At 34.4% G+C, this 21,296-nt stretch overlaps 1 protein-coding gene across 2 annotated transcripts; it reads left to right on the top strand.

The window, feature by feature from the left end:
* Nucleotides 1-304: 304 nt before the first annotated feature.
* Nucleotides 305-13,616, top strand: ATSAC1 (Phosphoinositide phosphatase family protein). Of its 2 annotated transcripts, none has more exons than XM_068633092.2 (16): nt 305-648; nt 752-956; nt 1,034-1,199; nt 1,273-1,495; nt 5,891-5,967; nt 6,519-6,706; nt 6,818-6,915; nt 7,363-7,496; nt 7,606-7,737; nt 9,032-9,410; nt 9,535-9,656; nt 9,741-9,851; nt 10,015-10,227; nt 11,432-11,611; nt 12,015-12,126; nt 13,271-13,616. In XM_068633092.2, exons 1-16 carry the CDS (start codon nt 529-531, stop codon nt 13,517-13,519), a joined length of 2,709 nt encoding a protein of 902 aa, XP_068489193.2. In that variant the 5' UTR covers nt 305-528; the 3' UTR covers nt 13,520-13,616. The 2 variants fall into 2 exon arrangements, 1 of the variants encoding a protein (XP_068489193.2); XR_016517127.1 differs by having other exon boundaries at nt 395-648; nt 8,775-9,410.
* Nucleotides 13,617-21,296: the final 7,680 nt, after the last annotated feature.

Below are 21,296 nucleotides of genomic sequence, written 5' to 3'. Positions count from 1 at the left end.
CCACCAAACCACCACCAAGTCGTTGAAGACACTACCTATCATTACCAAAAGAAATATCCTGTGGGTCCAGAGATGGAGTAGACCACGGTTGAAAGTGAAATGCAGTCTATCTGTATGAAAATGGAAGAAGAAAAAGTAAAGTGTGAGTGTTATGTGCATTTTAGGGTTTTTAGAAAATATAATAATATATTTGTCTTTGCATATTTTGTGGGGTGCAGGAAGAAAAACGAAGGGGTGTAGAAAGAAACTTCCACAGTGTTATATCTCGAAATAAACAATCTTCTATTAAATATTATTAGATTTTAATGGAAAAGGAATTGTAAAAAATTGTAGTTAGCACACGTGTATTATTTATTTTTATTGTAATTATTTAGGATTAATTGGGATAATCCGTAGGAATGGGGAGTAGAAGAGTATTTAAAGTTGAAAGGAGAAAGATGAATTAGGAATTGGGAACGATTTGAATTGGTGGGAGAATGGGGAATTGGGATTGGAATAGGAATTGATAGAGAGAATAGAAGACAATTGATGGCGAAATCGGGATCAACCACTGTCTCTGCCTCTGCAAAGGTTCACCCTTCCAACGATCCCGAACTGGATCCTGACTCTTACGCCCTCGAGAAGTTCAGACTCTACGAAACCAGAGCGGTAATTATCCATTCATTCATCACGCAATACTCTTTTACACAACTGATTGAATTAACCGACTATGGAATTGCAATCGCAATCGCAATCGCAATCGCAATCGCAGAGGTTCTACCTGATCGGAAGTGATCGGAACAAGAGGTTCTTTCGAGTCTTGAAAATCGATCGATCAGAACCGTCGGATCTGAATATCAGCCAAGACCCCGTTCTGTATTCGCCCCAGGAGATCAAGAGCTTGCTCCAGCGGATTGCTGAGGGTAACCGGGCCACTGGGGGTCTCACTTTCGTCGCTAAGGTTTTCGGAATTGCTGGTTAGAATTTCTCCCTCTCTCTCTCTCTCTCATCGTATCTGTATCTATATCTCAATCAATTCCTCTATCATTCACAGGCTGCATCAAGTTTCTCGAGTCTTACTACTTGATTCTCGTTACTAAGCGTAGACAGATTGGTTCTATTTGTGGCCATGCAATCTATAGCATCAAGGAGAGCCAGTTGATAACCATTCCACATGTTTCAATTCAATCTGATTTAGCTCACTCTAAGACTGAGCTCAGGTAGATAACCGTTCCACAACGTTTACCACATCTAACAACATCAGTTTCTTACCATCACCTCTTCTTACTACAGGTACAGAAAGCTTTTGTCTAGTGTCGATTTGACCAAGGATTTTTTCTATAGTTACACTTACCCTATAATGCAAAGTTTGCAAAAGAACGTTTCTCCTAGCGAAGATGGAGGGATGTCGTATGATAATATATTTGTTTGGAATGCATATTTGACACAAGCAATCAGGTCAAGATGCAGTAACACTATTTGGACCATAGCTTTAGTTCATGGTCATTTTAGGCAGGTACGTTGCTTCCTTTCTGCCCTCTATCATTCATGATAGTTCGTTGCCAAGCCTACTTGCTCTTATTTAAAACATGCATTTTTCCTTAAGATCCATGGTAAAATTACTATTATTTATAGAATACCTGCTAGTAGAGCAAGATGAAAAATGTCTGAACTTCACTATTATTGGAACTCGGGATAGAATAACACGTGGTTAGCTTCAATACTCACAAAAGAAGAAGATTGAAACACCCAAACTTAGAACTTTGCTTGTCCTCAAACAAGAAAAATGAAAAAGAAAATAAATACATTTATGATTTTAGAAATATATCACCTCAGCAAGATAAATTTTTAGAAGTATTGACCCCAAATTTCTTTCTGTAGAAATTAAAAATCATGACTATTGACTCGTAGAAATAAACACCACTTATAATTTGTTTTCCTCAACCAAAAAGCATCAGGTGAGTGTTTCACTCAAGTCAGCATAGAAAATGCACAAAACAAATTTGCTCTTTATCGAGGTTGTCTTAAAGTTTTTGGAGACATGAAAATTGGACCCCTTAGTATCTAGGAGGCAAAAAGAAATTACAGGCTAGTAAAAATTTGTGGGTTTTTAAAATCTAGAGGCCCTCAATAATTGGAGGCCTTATGCAAAGGGTCTGCTTGCACGGATTGTTCTATGGGCTCCACCTCTCTTGAAAACACAATAAAAGGTTCATGGAAGGATCACCAAGGTCTTTCTTGACTTGTTATAAGTCCTGACTAACAAACATGGTTTTACACCAGTTGGGAAACAAGATATATATATATATATATATATATATATATATATATATATATATATATATATATAAACTGGGTAGGTTATTGCTTGAGATACCAAATATTTTCCCCTTTTTGGTGGGTGTGATAAACACTCACCCCAAACTTAGAACTCTTACTATTTGAAGTCACACATGCTCTGCTACTCTCTAAGGTGTGGAAAGGATTTGTTTTTCATTAGGCTCAGACGTTCCAAAACAATTTTTTTTCTGTTTGGCTCAATTGGGTAACAAAGTATAATAATACATGTTAGGTTGGCCATTTTAGCTTAGTGGTTATAATTTAAAAAAGCAATGTCTTGATCCTTTCCTCACACAAAATATGTAATCATGAAATTAAAGAGATTGAAGCAAAATAATTTGTATGAAAAACAATGCAAACACTTAGAATTTCAAATTTCAAATCACTATCTCACTTGATTAGGTTGCAAGTGCTAAATTTCTGAAAGATCAAGTCTCATCCATTAATCTCAATGAAAGTCATGTCTCAACTTAGCTTTTGAGTAAATGTATCCACAATTCTAAAATTTCTCATGCTCACAAAATATGAAACTTTTAATAATTTAGAAAAAATTAAAATGAAAAGGAATTAAGAACCTGTGCAACTTCAACGCTCTTTCTCTCTTTTATAATTATTTTCTATTTTTTTTCTCCTTGTACACTCTTTTTCTGTCTCATCCCACTGTGATTTCTTTTTAGGGTATGTTAACTCTTTATCATTCCCAAAGGAGATAGCATTACAAGTCTCTTTAGGCTTGATCTCAAATATTAATAACTAATCTTTCACTTTGATGCTCCGCTAACAACATAGCTAGTTGGTTCATATGTGTCTCCAAATTCTTGATGGATCCTTATGTACTCTTGTAATAAGAAAATTGAGTTAGAGTGTCTTTTTTTCTTGGTAATCCCAATCATATTATCAACTCATTTTTAATTTCTTAAGCAAATGAACTTAAATGCATTGATTTTAATATCAATCTCTTGCAAATTATAATCAATTAATCAACATTATAAAACAAGACTTTTTAAAGATGTCTAATTAAAATCAATCTAGTAGCATTAATTCCAATTAAGTATTCTTTCCACCATTCTCTATTTAAAAGTATTGTCTAATGTCAATGAAATCAAATCCCAATTAAACTAGTTAAAGGTAATCAAATTAATATAAGCATTAAGCATAAAGAAGAATGTGATTGAAATAAATCTTTGATAAATTCAAATTAAGTGTTTCATGAGTGTGTCCCGTTACATCCAACATTGCAGATTGAAAGTTGAACTGTGATGAATGGTTGGAGAGATGCTTTCCAGCCATATCTGTAAGAATTTTTTAGATCTATTTTGCCTATCAAAATTTATGTAGAACCTCTCTTTTAGGTCTTTATCAATAAGAGTTCTAATGGACCCAAGTAATTTATATTAATGGTCTTTCTTATCTTCTCTAGCTTAAGCAAGTTGTTTTCTTCACTTGCTTAAACAAGCATTTTTCCTAGCTTAAGCAAGCTACTCACTTCATTAGCTTCAAGCGATTGACAAGCCTCACTTAAGCGAGTATGATGTGACTTTGTTTAGGCGAGCAAACAACTTACTCAAACAAAAGTCATTCTTCATATATTCTCCTAGGATTGTCCTGGCTTAATCAAGAAGATTTGCACTTTAAGCAAATCTTCGTTGATGTTGCTTAATCAAATCTTCTTTTTTGACCGAATTTTAACTGTTTTATGTCACACTTTCAACAAACCATCAAAATTGCTTTATTTACAAAGATAAAATAGAAGATGGAATCTCTAACGTAATTTTTTTTAAACAATAAAAGTCCAAAAAATAAGAATATATGTTCAATAATCGATGTTGAAAACAAAATTATAACTTGTTGATCTTAATGAGAGAGAAACTCTGGAGCAGAGACATTTTTGTGCCTGTTTGGAATCTGATTGCCATTAACATTTATACAAAACAGCATATACAATCTCAAAAGGAATAAAGAAAGTATTTACAATTGTTGTTTACCAGGTATAGTTTTAAGAAACAAGAGCAAGATGCACATTTTAAAATTAGCAAACCAAGAACAGTTTTTTGTCTTAATTTTTTCCAATCTATACCTAGTGCATGTTGTAATTAAGAAGTTCAATCAATGGTAGTTTGGTAAATTTCCAGTGGCAATTTGGCTTCATTCTCCATGTGTTGGCTTGATCACTTGGATGATAATGAGCTTGGCAGATAGACTATAGTTCTTGCCTCCAATTCTTCTATTTCTTTTGCAGGTTTGTTCATTAATCAGTATCTTAAAGTCTATATCGACCACCCCACCATTGAATTATTTTTGCATTCAATGGCTTGGCTTACTGCTTAATCATATGATAATGGCCTGGTAAAAGCTTGTTTCTGTATGGATCAATTTGACAGAATTTCTGGTTCCTGTATTTGTTTTTAACTTAATGCAATAATGACTGCCAAGTGCTGGAATAACAGTGAGGGATGAAAACAGTATATTTTATTGGTTGATGAGACAGGCACCTGGTTGGTGGTAATTGGAAGAAATGAGAATTGTCATAAAACTTGTTATCCAAACATGTTTTGTTGCTTTAAAACTTACTTTTAAAGTAATTTGCCATAATATATTTTTAAGAAATAATGGTTTTCAAAACCATTTTGAAGTCATTTTTTATGAGTAGTTTTCAATTAATAAAACACAAAGAAAGATTCTTCTAGACTATGTTTGTCTCGTCATTCAATTCCTAACATGATTCTTCTTTAGATTCCATTATGGTGTTTTCCTGTAAATCCATTTCGTAACCACTTTCATACAAATAAGAGAAATTTAATTAGATTCAAATATGAATTCCATTAGAGATAAAATAGAGTAAGTACTACTATAGGGTTATAATATGTTTCAGAACGAGCAAAGCAAAAAAGAAAGGGAAGTAATCAGTAATGCAACAACTGTTGGCAAATTTAGTATTAAAAGGGAGCATAAATTATCAAATTGTGTCTTAGAAATGATTTAATTTGATGAAATTAAGGTTTATATTTCCTAAAATGCAATACATTTATTGAACGAAAACGCAGAAAGGAAAACAATTGTAACATAAGGTTGTGATGAGAGGAAAAATACTGTGGGGATCTAAGTGAACTTAGTGGATATCGAACAAGTTGAGAAGTTCAGAAAGAGAATGAAAGATTATGTAATGAAAGAAGAGTTCTTCAAATGAAACAAAGCAAAGGACCAAAGAGAACAATGAAAATAAGTTTTTAAGCTTACCTAATAAACTTAGGGTGTTTTAGTGATTTAAAACAATTATGGGATGGGCGGGGACGAGACAGATATGCACATACCCTTCCCCGTCTCTCTACCTGATTTAAAAATCAGATATTACCTATTCCCATACCCGTGTCATTTTCAATGTGGGGATTCTCCATCAAAATTTGGAAAGGTTCGACCAATATCTGCGGGTGTGGGTTTATTCGAATACCTAGTATCCTCCATTGCCTTTACCCTCTTTTATTACGTTATTTTGCTGTCCAGTCAATTAGGTTAACTATTCATAACAATTGTTAATTTGTATAATCCAATTTGAGATTTTAAAAAATTGCAGATTCGTCTATCAATTTTTGGAAGGGACTTCAGTGTTTCCCTGATTTCTAGACGATCGAGACATTTTGCAGGGACACGGTAAGCTCTTATTTTGATATTTTATTCATGTTTTCTTACTTTACAATTGATTCAGATGTCATGAATCACTATGATAATTTTAAATTAGATAAATATTCTCTGTTTTTTTTGATTATATTTTAATTTCATCCTTAGGAGTGTTTTGTTAAATTTTTATTTATATATGATTTTTTTTCCAGATACATAATAACTAGATTATTCTTCTCTTTCACAATGATTGATGATTAATGGTAGAACTATCTTGTACATTGAAATTTTTTCCAACTAGGCAACTTGTGTTTTAATTATAGAAATAAGGTACTAATCCTTTATATAAAGGAATATTGAGATTATATACGTATTATTAGGGTTATTTTTTTTATTCCAATATCATATCTTTATTCTGTAGGATAGTTGATTTTAGTGTTTGCAGTGGATTAACACACGGCAATATTATTTGATATCATGAATTTTCTGTATTTTGAATTGATATTTGGTTTTACATTGTGTCTATCTGGCTATAACAGTTGGTTAGATTAATTTTCTGTGTAATGAATTTTTTCTGTGTGCAGTTACTTGAAAAGGGGTGTGAATGATCGGGGGAGGGTTGCTAATGATGTTGAGACAGAGCAGATTGTCCTTGATGAAGAAGCAGGCTCTTGCAAGGGAAAAATGAGTTCAGTTGTGCAAATGCGTGGATCAATACCACTTTTTTGGTCACAAGAAGCATCAAGATTTAGCCCTAAGCCTGACATAATTTGTACGAAATAGTTGAGATTAATATTTATCCTGTTCATTGTTCAATTTTATGCTGTTATAAACTATAATGCAGGAAGTTCTCTTTTGTTGTTTTTTCCCTTTTGATTTCCAGTGCAGAGGTATGATCCGACATACCAAGCAACTAAGTTGCATTTTGAAGACCTTGCTAAGAGATATGGCAATCCAATTATTGTTCTGAATTTGATTAAGGTAATTCGTCAAATAAAAATTAGTTAGTTAGTGCAAAGTTAGTAAATATCTATGTACATGTTAGTTGATTCCTTTTTTCTTTTAGCAAGGGACCTGACTTCTATTTGCATCCTGGTTCTTGTAGAGAAAATTGATTTCTATCCATGTCCCATGCCTCTACCAAATGACTTCCTATTTGAAACTTGAATTTCAATCTAGCAAGTTTTTTTCATTCGTCATATGTAATCATAAATGCAAATGGAAAATGAATAAATATGTAAAAGAATCTGCTAACATACTGCCAACAGTACCAAGCATGCTTGAATTTTTTCCCCTACAGTCTTTATCTGTGAATCCTCTACCGAATATGATTCATTGTTACACGTTTTTGCATTAATGAATTGCTTCTTTTGTAAAATAGAAAATAATTTATAGTTTCTTGTAGCTCATTTAAATGATGAAATGCAGACAGTTGAGAAAAGGCCTCGAGAAATGATGCTGAGGCGTGAATTTGCTAGTGCTGTTGGGTATCTGAACCAAATTCTACCGGTAGAGAACCATCTTAGATTTATTCACTGGGACTTTCACAAATTTGCAAAGAGGTAAGCCTACTTTGCTTCATCTTTTAGCCTCACAGTAGTGATCTTTTCATTTTCCTGCGTTTCAAACTTATATGTGACTATTCTCTATTCTTCTGTGCCGTTTTCAAAGCAAGTCTGCCAATGTTTTGGCAGTTTTAGGAGCTGTAGCAAGTGAAGCACTTGATTTAACTGGTTTTTACTACAGTGGTAAACCCAGTATAATAAAGAGGACCAACAAGAACAATCGAACAAGCACAGGGAGGTATGATCTATCACTGAAATTGTTTCTTGACATATACATTGTTTTTCTTGTTTTTTCATATATGTTTTTTTGGAATTGTAACTCTTAACATGGAATTACATTTTTTGCTAACCAGTATTTGTCTAACCAAGCCCTTTTGTTTTCCAAAAAATAGGAAAGATATGAAAAAAATGCAGGGTCTTGTTACCTTTTCCCCTCATACTTCTGCGATGAGGTTTGAACACCTGCTGCTCTAGAGCCCTCACTGTTAACATATGGTCTTTCCATAATTAAGAGATGTAGAACTAGAAGTCTCAGACGAAAATCATGAAATTAATGAATAAATTCATATCCTTTCTTTTCATGTTTTGATATTACACTTAAGCTTTTGATCTTATACTTCTTAAGCTTTCCTGTGTTATCTATTTTTAGACTTTGAGGAGGAAGATTGCTTCCGGTTATGTCTTTGCTTTTTTTTTTGTTTGTCTTTAGTTTCGGATGATTGAAGAAAAGTTGACTTTATCTGTAATGAATAATGATGATTTCTGATAACAATGGAAAGCTAGGGCTTAGTAGTAATGCCACCCAAGAAATAATAGAATTATACCAGTAGTCATATATGTATGTTATCTCTCCTCTAAGGGCCTTTAAGCCTGGGCTCCATTAGATAAACACATTCTATTGTTACCATATATTTTATTTTGATGGTGTTAAGGTAACAGCAGTTGTGGTGGCAACAGCACCTGAAGAGGCTCTAATTAAAAAAATTTGACAATGTTAAGGAAATGTATTATAAAATCATTTGTCTTCATCTAACTTAAGTTTCTAAGTTTAGTAATTAGAGTCTCTGTGGTCTAGTATTCTAGAATTTTATCCACGTCATCCTTATTCTTCAAACAAAAAGAAGTTGAAGTTCAAGACACAGTAGTTTGTCCTGGGCATTGCTTGTGCTTCAAGTACAAAAAGCATTTTTCTTGAGGGTTGTTTTAGAGATGTGATGCAAAACTTTGGTGTCTTCACCTAACGAAATGCTTTTTGTTCTTCATTCCTTACGTCAGGAGCAATACAGCATAAATAGGCACCCGCCAAGTGTGGCACAGGACTCAGCCCTTTTTGGTGTAAAACAAATTACAAATGGAACCTAAGAACTAACTGCCCAAAATTTTTACTAAGCATAGTAATCTTTGGCTGGGTTTGTCTATGTATTGGGCTGACGGCTAGCAGTTTTATTTTATCATAATTGTAAAAGTGAAAAATGTTGCTTTAGAGAATGAAAGTTCTATTTATATTTTGAACTAATTCTTTATTTTTATAGGGATACTTCACTGAGAGATCTTAGAGCTAGTTCTGGTGATATTGTGAGGATTGGGAACAGTAATGAAATGATAAATTCTGTGGTTAACCGAGAGACTGACTCGAACCATCAGAATAGAAAAGATAATTTTACTAGTGACGCACCACATTTTCAGAGTGGAGTTCTCCGTACCAACTGCATTGACTGCTTGGACCGTACAAATGTTGCCCAGTATGCATATGGTCTTCAAGCTTTAGGACGCCAGCTCCATGCGATGGGTTTGACTGATGTGCCAAAAGTCGATCCTGATAGCAGTATTGCTGCTGCTCTAATGGATATGTATCAAAGCATGGGGGATGCTCTTGCCCAGCAGTATGGTGGTTCAGCAGCTCACAATACTGTATGACATATTTTATGAGATTCTAAATTTATGAAATCTGCTTGACAAATATCTAATCTGCTTATCTGCGACTTCTTCTGCTGTGTTGTTGTAATATATGTGTATGTATTTTGGTGAATGACAGGTGTTTCCGGAGAGGCAGGGAAAGTGGAAAGCAACAACACAATCAAGAGAGTTTTTGAAGTCCATAAAACGATACTATAGCAATGCTTACACAGATGGTGAAAAACAAGATGCAATAAACTTGTATTATTCCTCTGTCCCTTGATTAATCTAGTCTTGAATAAATAATTAATATTTTAAATATATAAGACACTGTTCTTTTGCCAGATTTTTAGGTTACTTCCAACCACATGAAGGGAAACCTGCACTCTGGGAGCTGGATTCAGATTATTATCTCCATGTATCTGGGATTGGGGATGATCAAAGTCCTGAGAAGTGGTGAGTCATCCTAGTTTAAATGACTGATATTAAAATTCCTTACTGATATGCTTCTATGATATGTTATATTCAGCATTGATTTTCTCATTTTATTTTGTATGTAAATACAATTTCAATTGTTTATTTTCCCTATCATTTCTAATTTTCTTCCTGAATTTTTCAGTTCTGAACCGAATCCCAAGCCTTCCGGAAGAGGTGGAATAATATTCACCCCTATACCAGCTTGCAGAGAAGACTTCTTACGGATAAAGTTGACATCATTTGACAAGTTAATCGAGAAGACCTGTAGTACAATTAGAAATGTAAGACTATGCTCTGAACCTGATCAGAGACCAGGTGGGACTTCTGGAAACAGTGGAGTGGCACCTGATGCAGCGTAATTTCTCTTATTCTGAGTTGCTGTTTAATGATTTTATTTCTCGTTTATTGTACTTTTTATAGACTGCTGCCTTTTTGTTGTGATTTTCTGACGTGCATATTTAAATATTGGAATATTTCTTGCCATTCCATTTAAAACCAGATCCTGTAGCTTTGTTCTTATTGTCTCAAGACAACAGTTGCTGACGTGCACATGTAAATATTAGAAATTTTCTTGCATTCCATTTAAGACCAGATCCTGTATCTTTGGTTATTGTTTTAAGACAACAGTGGCTGATTTGTCTCTTCCTGCTTCTTAGTACTTGCTTCACTGAGTTTTATCATTTCTGTTATTATTTCAAAAATAATTTTTTAGGACTGGAAATGTGGGCTTACACTTTGAAAGGAGGCCCAATTTGGAGAGTGTATGAGAGGAGAAACAAGGGTGTGAAGAGAAATGCTGAGGTGGCAAAAGGTGTAACAAAATTAGTTAAGAAGTGAGAGATGTAGTGGAAATATAGGGGGAGGAGAATGAGGAGGGAGGATACAAAAGGATATAGTGAAATTCTGTTATGGCTTGGAGGTGCTAACTTGTCTGGAGGATGCGGTAGTAGGAATCACCATCCTGCTGTATTTTCTGTTTCATTTTGGAAATAATCCATATATTCTCTCATTTTCCCTGTTTATTCTTCTACTTTTTGGGTCTCTGACATAATTGGTCCGCATGCCATGCTGTCCTGTGCTTTTTAGCTTTCAACTAATTTCCGTCAATGCTCAGGAATCTAATTGTGCACTATATAGTTTTCTTTGATTGCTTTATGCATGCCTATTATTGTGATTATGAATAATTCACAGCATGTTTAGTTCAGATTCTAACTAATACAAGCAGCAAAAAGTTGGATTCCTTTAGCTCAACTCCCTCTGATGTCGAACAACATCTAATAGAAGCAAGCCATTAATCATCTTGATAATTTCGGTAGATTGATTAGATGAGAATCTCTCTTGACTGTAAGATTAGAACCTTCATTTCTTGATGAATGTAAATTTTTTGTTTAAACTTGGTTGCCATGTCAGCCACCCCTTCCACCCTAACCATGTACATTATCATTTTGTATGGGAAGTAGTGGGTAGAATTTCTGACTAATGTGAGATGCAAAAGCTATTCTGTGATCTAATTAACTTAAGGTAATTTTGTTGAGTCAATGATTGTTGTTGATCCCCAGTGAGATACAGCTCAAAAGCCCGAATTGGCTTTTCGGGCAGAGAAAGTATGAAGAGGGTTCCTCTGCTGCAGAAGTAGCGTCTCATGAAACTGACGTTGAAGAATCTCATGCTAATGGATTTTGTGACTTGAATTGGCTTTCCTCTGGCAATGATATGAATGAAGAGGACGTTTTCCAAAGGTATGTATCTATCGTTGTGTGACTTCATTGCACCTTCCATTTTTCTGTTGGCTAACGTTTGCAGTGTAGGTTACTACAAACCCATTTGTATGTTTACATTGTGCGTTGTGATTTTTTAGCTCTAGACAGACAGAGCTGCTATGCTGATTAACAGAACAAGCTTGGTGCATTTGAATTTGATCCGTTAAGTTGAGCTAGTGCTCTTAATATTTTAAGTGAAGGATCTACTGTATTCAAAACTACCAAAGTCACCACTAACTATTCTTCATTGGTTGGGAATCCACTGTTGTCTCTACAGGGGCATATTAACACTGTAGACAGTCCCACATTCTTTGTTCTTATTCGGTGCCTTTAGTTTGTTCAGTTTAGTGATGATGCTCTTTTTATACTCTTAATCTGGTAGGTACCTTGCAATGACCTCAGCAAATGAGGCGAATGGCTGGTATGGAGGTAGTCTCCTCGGTGATCAAGATGAAAGCAGTGAGATATATAAACATTATGCTGAGCTATGTCAGGTATGTACTTTAACAGTGAGATATATAAACATGGCCACAGAACTAGTACTTTGTATCTGGACGAAACACTTACCATTGCTTGCTTCAAACAAAGCGCTGTAGCAGGGGTACAGATCTGTCCTTTAGTTTAAGTACATGCTGGGTTAATTGGCATGTTATGTTTCTAATAAGAAATGAAACTTGTATTCAAAATGATAAAGAACACGGAGAGCTGAGCCTTGATTACAATGGAAAAACGCAGAAAGTTGTGGAAACTTTAAAAGAGAGAATACATCTCGGCCCAATGACTACCGTCACCCAGAACAATTAAATATGATGACACTCCCTTCAACATCCCCCTCTCACCCCTTCATACTAGCCCGCACCTTTGCATGGTTCCATGCATTTTCGTTACAAATGCTCTTACATGAGCTGTTAATTGTCCATTCTGTTTGTAGTCTCCACTGCTTCTCAATCAGAATTCCTATTCTCAGTTCAATAGTCATACAAGGACATCCTTTATTTTTAAACCCAATCGACATCTATAACTTCTCTGCATCTCTCTTCTAATGACGTCATATCATCTATAATATTTATATATTTTTTTCTTTGACTGGGTGTCATTTAGCACTTGAGGTGTTCATGTCCAATACCTTTTTCTCTTTACATTGACTGGCCCACTTGTGGGGTTTCCATTAGTTGTCTTTGTGTCTATCTGTAGACAAATTTATAAGTAAACACCTATAAAAGTAATAAATAAGAAAAAGTAAAACAAATTTCTTCATTAATTAAAATTGATTTATGCATAAGTTATAAATAATCTTTATTAATGAGAAAACCTTGCGAAAGTTAATTTTTAACTTATGAAATAGTTATTTATTTTTCTTCTTTTTTTCCTTTTCTAGAAATGTTTATTTTCCTTTTTCTAGAAATGTTTATAGGAAAGTTTATACAAAAATATCTTTTATCATATTTGGGGGAAACCATGGTGTTGGTAGGTAAAAGAAAATATTGTAACTGACCGACCTACTTAGCTGAAGCTATTGTACGATGTTCTGGCACACACGAAAAGTTTTCTAAGAATTCCCTTTTCAGTTTGTATTGTGTATGCATGTTTGCTGCCAAAATGTAGTTTTTACCTCCTTTATCCTTGGCATGCATGCAGGGACCTGCCTTGGAACTTTTCCAAAATGACTCTGAGAGGGAGCAACACTACGCCGATGCTTTAAGCACGAGTTCACATGAAATTGTTAATGATACTACAGTTGCGGCAGAAATGGAAGCAGCTCTAAAGGAGTATGACCAAGTTGGTGCTGACCTTGGGATCATTCCCAGATCTTGTAAATCTTTTGGTGATGATCCGAGTTGGCTTACAAGATGGTTAATTGGGGAAGAAAAAGTACAAAGGATATGATGGGTTATTATTTTGACATGTATAATTTGAACAATTGTTTCTGTACTATTTTAACTCGGATTTCCTTATACAAAAGACGTTATCAGTTTTCTTATCATTGGGCAGGCCTTAGATTTTTTTTTTTTAATTTGAGCACATCTTTTCTCTATAGTTTGCCTTGGTTAGTTCATACTCTAAAACTGTAGATTTTTGTTCCTATACTTTTACTATATTTAGGTTTTAGTTCTTACAATTTTATTCTATTTGTTTTGATCCTTATAATATAGACATTGGTTTTGTTTGGTTTTATTGATTATATCAGATTTATTCTTTAAGATTATTGATTGGAACTGGTCATGGGATGAAGTAGTTGCATATGATCTTCCCGTCACATTCAAGTATGTGCATGATCTAACTGGACAAAAACTACACTATGTTGGTCACGCACAGGTGAATTTCACATTCTACGCTTCCCATTCTTGTTTTTGACTTCTTCAATGTGATGCTCACTGCAGAGTGCTGAATTCCTTTGTAGGAAACTTTGATTGCATTGGCTGCTTTTTCCCAAGACCAATTATTTAACATATTGAGATCAACTTCCTTGCTTAGTCCCATTGCTTAGATGACTTCACCCTTAGCTAAAAATGCAGTTGAAAACATCATTTTTGAGGTATTAGTTATAAAAATGCTTTGATTGTTTGCCAAAAGAAAAAATTCCTTTTAAAATTCAAAAGATTAACATTGAAAATATGTGTTTTTCTCTTTACAGTCGTCATGCAATTTTGGAATCTTTGAATTTAATATGAGAGGGTAAGTAAATCATTATCTATATCATTCATTGTCATTCATTTCTTTGCTCTGTGGTCAGGAATAAGAAGGCTGCAATGTTGCTTCCTCATAGTTCAAACTTTAATGTTGTAAGAAAGTACTAACATGATGTGATTCCACTAGCCATATAGAGAAAGGTTCTTGACCTTCTTAGGAATCACCTTGAGTTGGACAATATAGAGACACTTTTCTTAGAGTTGGATCATTTGTTCTAAGACAAGAACTCACCAAAAACTAGTACCAAATCCCAAACTCATTTGGATGAACCAATTTTAGTCAAATTGAACCAAAAAAGAGGAGAAACTAAAAGGAACCAAACAGAATTGAAATTAAAAGGCAAGAACAGAACATAGGTGCTGGAAAAACAGAAAAACCAAACCAAAAAAACTCAAGAACACAAGACAACATGAACAATTGAAAGAGAAGAAAGGAAGGAGAAGAGAGTGCTCATGAAGATGGAAGAATGTTGGATGAGAGTGATGCCGCCATTTGAGGACTCCAATGATCCATCAAGATAAGACTAGAGAAGAAGGCTCCAAAAGCTCTCCAAAGTTCACTCAAAATTTGAGTAGAGTTTTCTTAGATTAATTCCAATCTGAATTTTACAAAGGAAGCACCTCTATTTATAGCCTAAGGTGCTGAAAAATAGGTGGGAAATTTCAAATAAACTCATTTGAAATTCCCACAAAAAACAAGTCACATGGGAGGTGTGACCTTTTTCTACTATGACACCTCCCAAAAACTACACCTACACCACTCTCCTAAGTCACATGGGTAATGTGACTTTATTTTACATTTTCACACTCCTTTATTTAATAACCACACCTCCTAAAACTATACAAGAGTATTTCAAAGCTTGGCCTTGCCCCTCATGGGATGGACTTGGGCTCTTTGGGCTTTGGCCTTCTTGGGCTTGGGCTTGGGCTTTGGGCTTGGGCCTTATCTTTATTTTATGTCTTCTTTTAATTTTGAGAAGACTAGAAGGAAGAACTTCAAATGTGAGGGTGGATGTCCTCTTCCTCCATTAATAAAACCCTCCTTTATTTGATTCTCATCATACTCCTCGAGTTGGAGAGAATTCGTCCACGAATTCTGAATCCCTGCATATAACAAAGTCAGTTTAGTTTTACAATTAAAAGTGGAAGAAAAATGTAAACATGACTTAGGATTTGTAAATAATGGGATTTCAGAAAAGGAGGTTCTATAAATCGACCAAGTTGGAAAAATTTGTTTGGGAATGATGTGATGTTTTGGAAAAAGACCTCTTAAATGGTGACCACCATTAGGAGGTATGAGCAAATTATCCCTAACAGTTTTTAACCAAGATGGTGGTGAAATAGGAACCTTAGGTAAGGAAAAAGATAAGGAAGGAAAACACCTTGGAGGTGAAAGGATTAGATCCATGTCAACTTGGCCTTCTTTGTCTTTTTCTTTTTTACTTGTGGTAGGTGGGTGAGGTAGGTCTTGTTTTACCTTTTTTATCATTAAGATTTGCTTTTGTGGACAATGAAGAGCTATATGCCCAAAATCTAAACATTTAAAACATTTGATATTTGAAGGTTGGGTAGGTGACTTAGGATTAGAAGGATTTGTAGTAGAAACTTTCTTTGGAAACATGGTTTGTTTGGAAAAATTGGAAGGACAATTTTGAGTAGACATTTTGTTGGCATCCTTCCTAGAAGAGTTGTAGAAATTATAATCATGAGTATTTTTGAAAGTTGTTTTCAAAAGATAGGTTTCTACCTTGATGGCTTGGCGAAACACTTTCTTTAAAGAAGAGTACTCATTTAATTCTACAATTTCTCTAATATCTCTTCTCAAACCACGTACAAACCATTTTAGCTTTGACTCTTCATTAGCATGTATATTCATTTTAGTCAAAGTTGTTTCAAAATCTTTAATGTATTCTTCTACCATCCTATGTCCTTGAGGAAGCCTTTGGAACTTCAACAAGTGTTCCTTCCTAGAAGGAGGAACAAACCTCGCGCGCATACACTCTTTCAAAGCATTCCAAGAAACCACGGGAGGTTTCTTGCGATATATAATGTCCATTACAATTTTATGCCACCATTCTTTGGCATAGCCCAAAAAGGATGAAGAAACTATCCTAAGTTTATCGTCATCTTGGTGGACCCTATACACATGAAAATAATGGTCAACCTCAGTCTCCCAATCTAAATACACATTAGGATCACTATCACCATTAAAACTAGGGACTTTTTTACAAGCAATGTTGAACACTTGGTGATATCTTTGGTCACGGTTATAGCTCTCTTCATGAGAATGATGGTGATGCCTCCTTCTTCTATGTTCTTCTTCACCAAGGACTGAAGCTTTGGAAGGAGAATGCTGTTTGTAAGATGCACCACTTGAATAGCCAGCCATTTTGCAAATAAAAAACAGCAAACACACAAAAACAGCAAACAAGTTAAGAAAAAAAATTAGCAAAAACAGTGAGCTTGGCAATGAAACTGCCGAAGTGAAATGAGGTAGAAAAAAGAGGTCACTCTCAAAGAAATAATGTCCTTGCACCAATCTGATCTTGAGGCCTTGGAATCCTCAAATGAAATATGTCAAAGCAAGCACACCAATCTCAAGAGCAACCACCACAAAACCAATGAAACAATAAAGACAAACAAGAAAAGGTATAAGCAAGGAAAGGTAATTGCAAAAGGAATACTATATGTAAGACAAACTCAAAGAGTAAGAATGAAAGACAATCAAGAAAATAAAGAACTCAATGAGAAAAGTAGGCACACAAAAGAATACTTAAGGAAAAGCACTAGAGTAGATGAAGAAAACAAAAATTTAGCTACTGGAAATTTTTTTTTAATGCAAACTGTGCTTGATATTCACTGATTTAACTGGAATGATGTAGAGCGAACTGGATTATGAAATTTAAACCACAGAAACTTCAAGATGTTAACTCAATAATGGCACTGGAATCAATTAAAAACAGTAAGCCAATTGAGAGAAATAAATTTTTTAAAATCGCTGCCAGATTACCGTATTTTTTTTCGGCAGGAATGTACACTTTTTTTATTTTATTTATCATTTTTTGTGTACTTCATATTTTTGAATGATTCTTTTTTCTATTCTTTTCTAACACTTTGAATATCTCAAATCCAGAATTTCAGAATTTTACAGTACGTAAATCAGTTGAAATAAGGAAAAACAGTAAGCACTTTTTTCAGAAACAGAGGAATCCTAATAGGAATAAAAAACAGGATGATGAACTAGCAAAGACATAATAGAAAATGATGTATTGGAACTTGTATAGGTCTAGAATACAAGTATGAACTCAAATCTAAAAAGAAAATGCACAAAGGATCAACATCAAATCAGAAAATTATATGACACCAAAGCAAGAAACAATCAAAACAATAAAAGTACTACTAGAAGTAATGACATATATGGAATAACATGACTAAGACAAAACTTGACATGATTCAAAAGTTAAAAGACACATCACAAATTGTAACAAGTGAAAGGAAGCTTAAGGTAAACTCTAGGAAGGATAATGCCATTCCAAAAGAGCAACCATACTCATAAGAATTATGAGTGCCATAAACCTTTCCACAAACACTTGGAGCAAAAGAAAAACAGCAAGAATACTCAATTAAAATTCTAAAACAGAAACTTAAATTGCAAGAAATTAAAGAGCTCTTGAAATTAAAGTGCACACAACTCAACAATTAAACAAGAAGAACCTAAGACTCATGATAGAATAAATAAATAAAAAGAATAAAGTGTAATCTCTTTCTTTGTTTTTTTTTATTCCTTGAATGTACTACTTAAAGTTAAAATTTCTTAAAAAGTTTGAAATCATGAATGAATACCATTAAACAAGATGTGTGATTCAAAATTTTGTGATTTACAACACTTTTCTACCAGTTCAAAGAATTGTTTAGAAAATGTGTTGCTAACCTTTCACGTAGAAATAATATTATTTAGAAATGGGAGATACTTTATTATCTTCAACTCAACTCTAGTATTGCTTTTAGGCTTCTGGTTGTGAGTATTAAATTTTAATCTTTAGTTTGTCTTTCACTTGATTTGGTTTTGAAATGTTAAACTAATGGTTTAATGCTATTGTGTATTGGAGTGTGTTGAAGATCATTGTTTTTAGTTTTATTCTCAAGTATACATTTTAGCACTACTATGTGGGCTACTTTTTATATGAACAATCTTTAAAATTTCAATCTTGCTAATAAATTTTATTTTATATTTTTTGGCAGTAGATGATTATTGTTATAGGTAGCATCAAAAGCTCCCAGCTCTTCTTGAAATAAAGTTCACAAAAAAATGATAGATAAAGTTTTTTACTTAATTGTTGACTTTGTAGGATTTGATTGACCAATAATTGTTGTTTTCTTTTACTTATTGTCTTTTCTAAAATTATATAAAAAAAGAAAAATATAAAGTTTCTCTATTGTTTACTTCTTTTTTCTCCACCTGATAATAATTCGTGATATTCTTTTGTCAGTGATATCTCGTGATACATATATGCTATTTTGATTTCCATTTAAACATTTTGATTTCCATTTAAACAAAAATAGTCACACTAGAAAGAATACATAAGTCATAAGAAAATGACTTATTAATTGAAAAATATTAAATCTTTTCAATAACTCACTTATTATTATATTTTTCTATTTCTAATAAGCAGAAGTAGTACACAATAAGCAGAAGTAGTACACTAAGCATAAAACTATAAATAAACATAAAATATAAAAGCTGAACTTTATAAATTAATTTCAAAATTAGTGAACTTAAATATATAAATAAATATAAAATATTAAAGAGTAAGTAGGTAAATAAAATAATATTTTATAATAAAATAAATTATTTAGAGATTAATATATTGACCATTTTCTTGGTATTTATTTAATTTGTTCCTAAATGAGTTTCTATATATTTGGGTCACTCATATTGCGCTGAAAAAAATTCACACAAGTACTTTCATATGTTGTTTGCACCCAGATAAAGAGGCACGTCCATAAACAAATCACAAAAAGAAGATACGGGGAAGAAAAGCCAGGACGTTTTGATTTCGGAAAACCAGTTTTGTTCACTCTGGGTCTGGGACTTACCACGCCTTACTCCTTGGGTATTTTGGTCTGAAATTTTTACCAGACGTTCGTCACTGTGTCTGTCGCGTTTTGGCTGAGATTTGAGCCCCAGATCCGTCCCACAGGATTGACAATAAATTTTTTATTCATCACTGCCAGGGCTGAAAGGAAGGTTTCGTCCAAAATTCAGTGGAGATTCTTACGTGAATTTTCAGGACAAAACTATTTCGGGAGAATTTTTTAGAAATTTTGTGCAGACCAAGGCTATCCTCTACCAAAACTTGTGAAATTTCGCCCTAATTTCTGCAATTTTTTTCCGGGCCCGTATTGCGTTGAAAAAATTCACACAAGTACTTTCATATGTTGTTTGCACCCAGGTAAGAAGGCACGCCCATAAACAAATCACAAAAGGAAAATACGGGGAAGAAAAGCCTGGACGTTTTGATTTCGGAAAACCAGTTTTGTTCACTCTGGGTCTGGGACTTACCACGCCTTACTCCTTGGGTATTTTGGTCTGAAATTTTTACCAGACGTTCGTCACTGTGTCTGTCGAGTTTTGGCTAAGATTTGAGCCCCAGATTCGTCCCACAGGATTGACAATAAAATTTTTATTCATCACTGCCAGGGCTGAAAGGGAGGTTCGTTTGTGTGCGAAACTGTTTGATTTTTTTCGTGGGTGAGTACTCATCCGTTTGACCTGAAATTTGTCGTGTTTCGTCCCAAATTCAGTGGATATTCTTACGTGAATTTTCAGAAAAAAACTATTTCATGAGAATTTTTCAGAAATTTTGTGCAGACCAAGGCTATGCTCTACCAAAACTTGTGAATTTCGCCCAAATTTCAGCAATTTTTTTCAGGGCCTGTATTGCGCTGAAAAAATTCAAACAAGTACTTTCATATGTTGTTTGCACCCAGGTAAGGAGGCACGCCCATAAACAAATCACAAAACGAAGATACGGGGAAGAAAAGCCAGGACGTTTTGATTTCGGAAAACCAGATTTGTTCACTCTGGGTCTGGGACTTACCACGCCTTACTCCTTGGGTATTTTGGTCTGAAATTTTTACCAGACGTTCGTCACTGTGTCTGTCGAGTTTTGGCTGAGATTTGAGCCCCAGATTCGTCCCACAGGATTGGCAATAAATTTTTTATTCATCACTGCCAGGGCTGAAAGGAAGGTTCGTTTGTGTGCGAAATTTTTTGATTTTTTCGTGGGTGAGTACACATCCGTTTGACCTGAAACTTGTCGCGTTTCGTCCCAAATTCCGTGGAGATTCAAACGTGAATTTTCAGGACAAAACTATTTCGGGAGAATTTTTCACAAATTTTGTGCAGACCAAGGCTATCCTCTACCAAAACTTGTGAAATTTCGCCCTAATTTCTCCAATTTTTTTTCGGGCCCGTATTGCGCTGAAAAAATTCACACAAGTACTATCATAGGTTTTTTGCACCCAGGTAAGAAGGCACGCCCATAAACAAATCACAAAAAGAAGATACGGGGAAGAAAAGCCAGGACGTTTTGATTTCGGAAAACCAGTTTTGTTCACTCTGGGTCTGGGACTTACCACGCCTTACTCCTTGGGTATTTTGGTCTGAAATTTTTACCAGACGTTCGTCACTGTGTCTGTCGAGTTTTGGCTGAGATTTGAGCCCCAGATTCGTCCCACAAGATTGAAAATAAATCTTTTATTCATCACTGCCAGGGCTGAAAGGAAGGTTCGTTTGTGTGCGAAACTGTTTGATATTTTTCATGGGTCAGTACTCATCCGTTTGACCTGAAATTTGTCGAGTTTCGTCCCAAATTCAGTGGATATTCTTACGTGAATTTTCAGAAAAAAACTATTTCATCAGAATTTTTCAGAAATTTTGTGCAGACCAAGGCTATGCTCTACCAAAACTT

This window comes from Phaseolus vulgaris, chromosome 11 (assembly GCF_051622355.1).
Source record: "Phaseolus vulgaris cultivar YP4 chromosome 11, ASM5162235v1, whole genome shotgun sequence".
Lineage (NCBI taxonomy): Eukaryota > Viridiplantae > Streptophyta > Magnoliopsida > Fabales > Fabaceae > Phaseolus > Phaseolus vulgaris.
Note: the sequence above shows the minus strand (reverse complement) of the source record. Positions and strands in the feature narration are given on the sequence as shown.

Coding starts and splice junctions, on each gene's coding strand:
- ATSAC1 (XM_068633092.2), top strand. CDS start 529: ATGGCGAAATCGGGATCAACCACTGTCTCTGCCTCTGCAAAGGTTCAC. Junction 7,497..7,605: donor TTTCACAAATTTGCAAAGAG/GTAAGCCTACTT, acceptor CCGTTTTCAAAG/CAAGTCTGCCAATGTTTTGG. Junction 11,612..12,014: donor GAAGAGGACGTTTTCCAAAG/GTATGTATCTAT, acceptor TTAATCTGGTAG/GTACCTTGCAATGACCTCAG.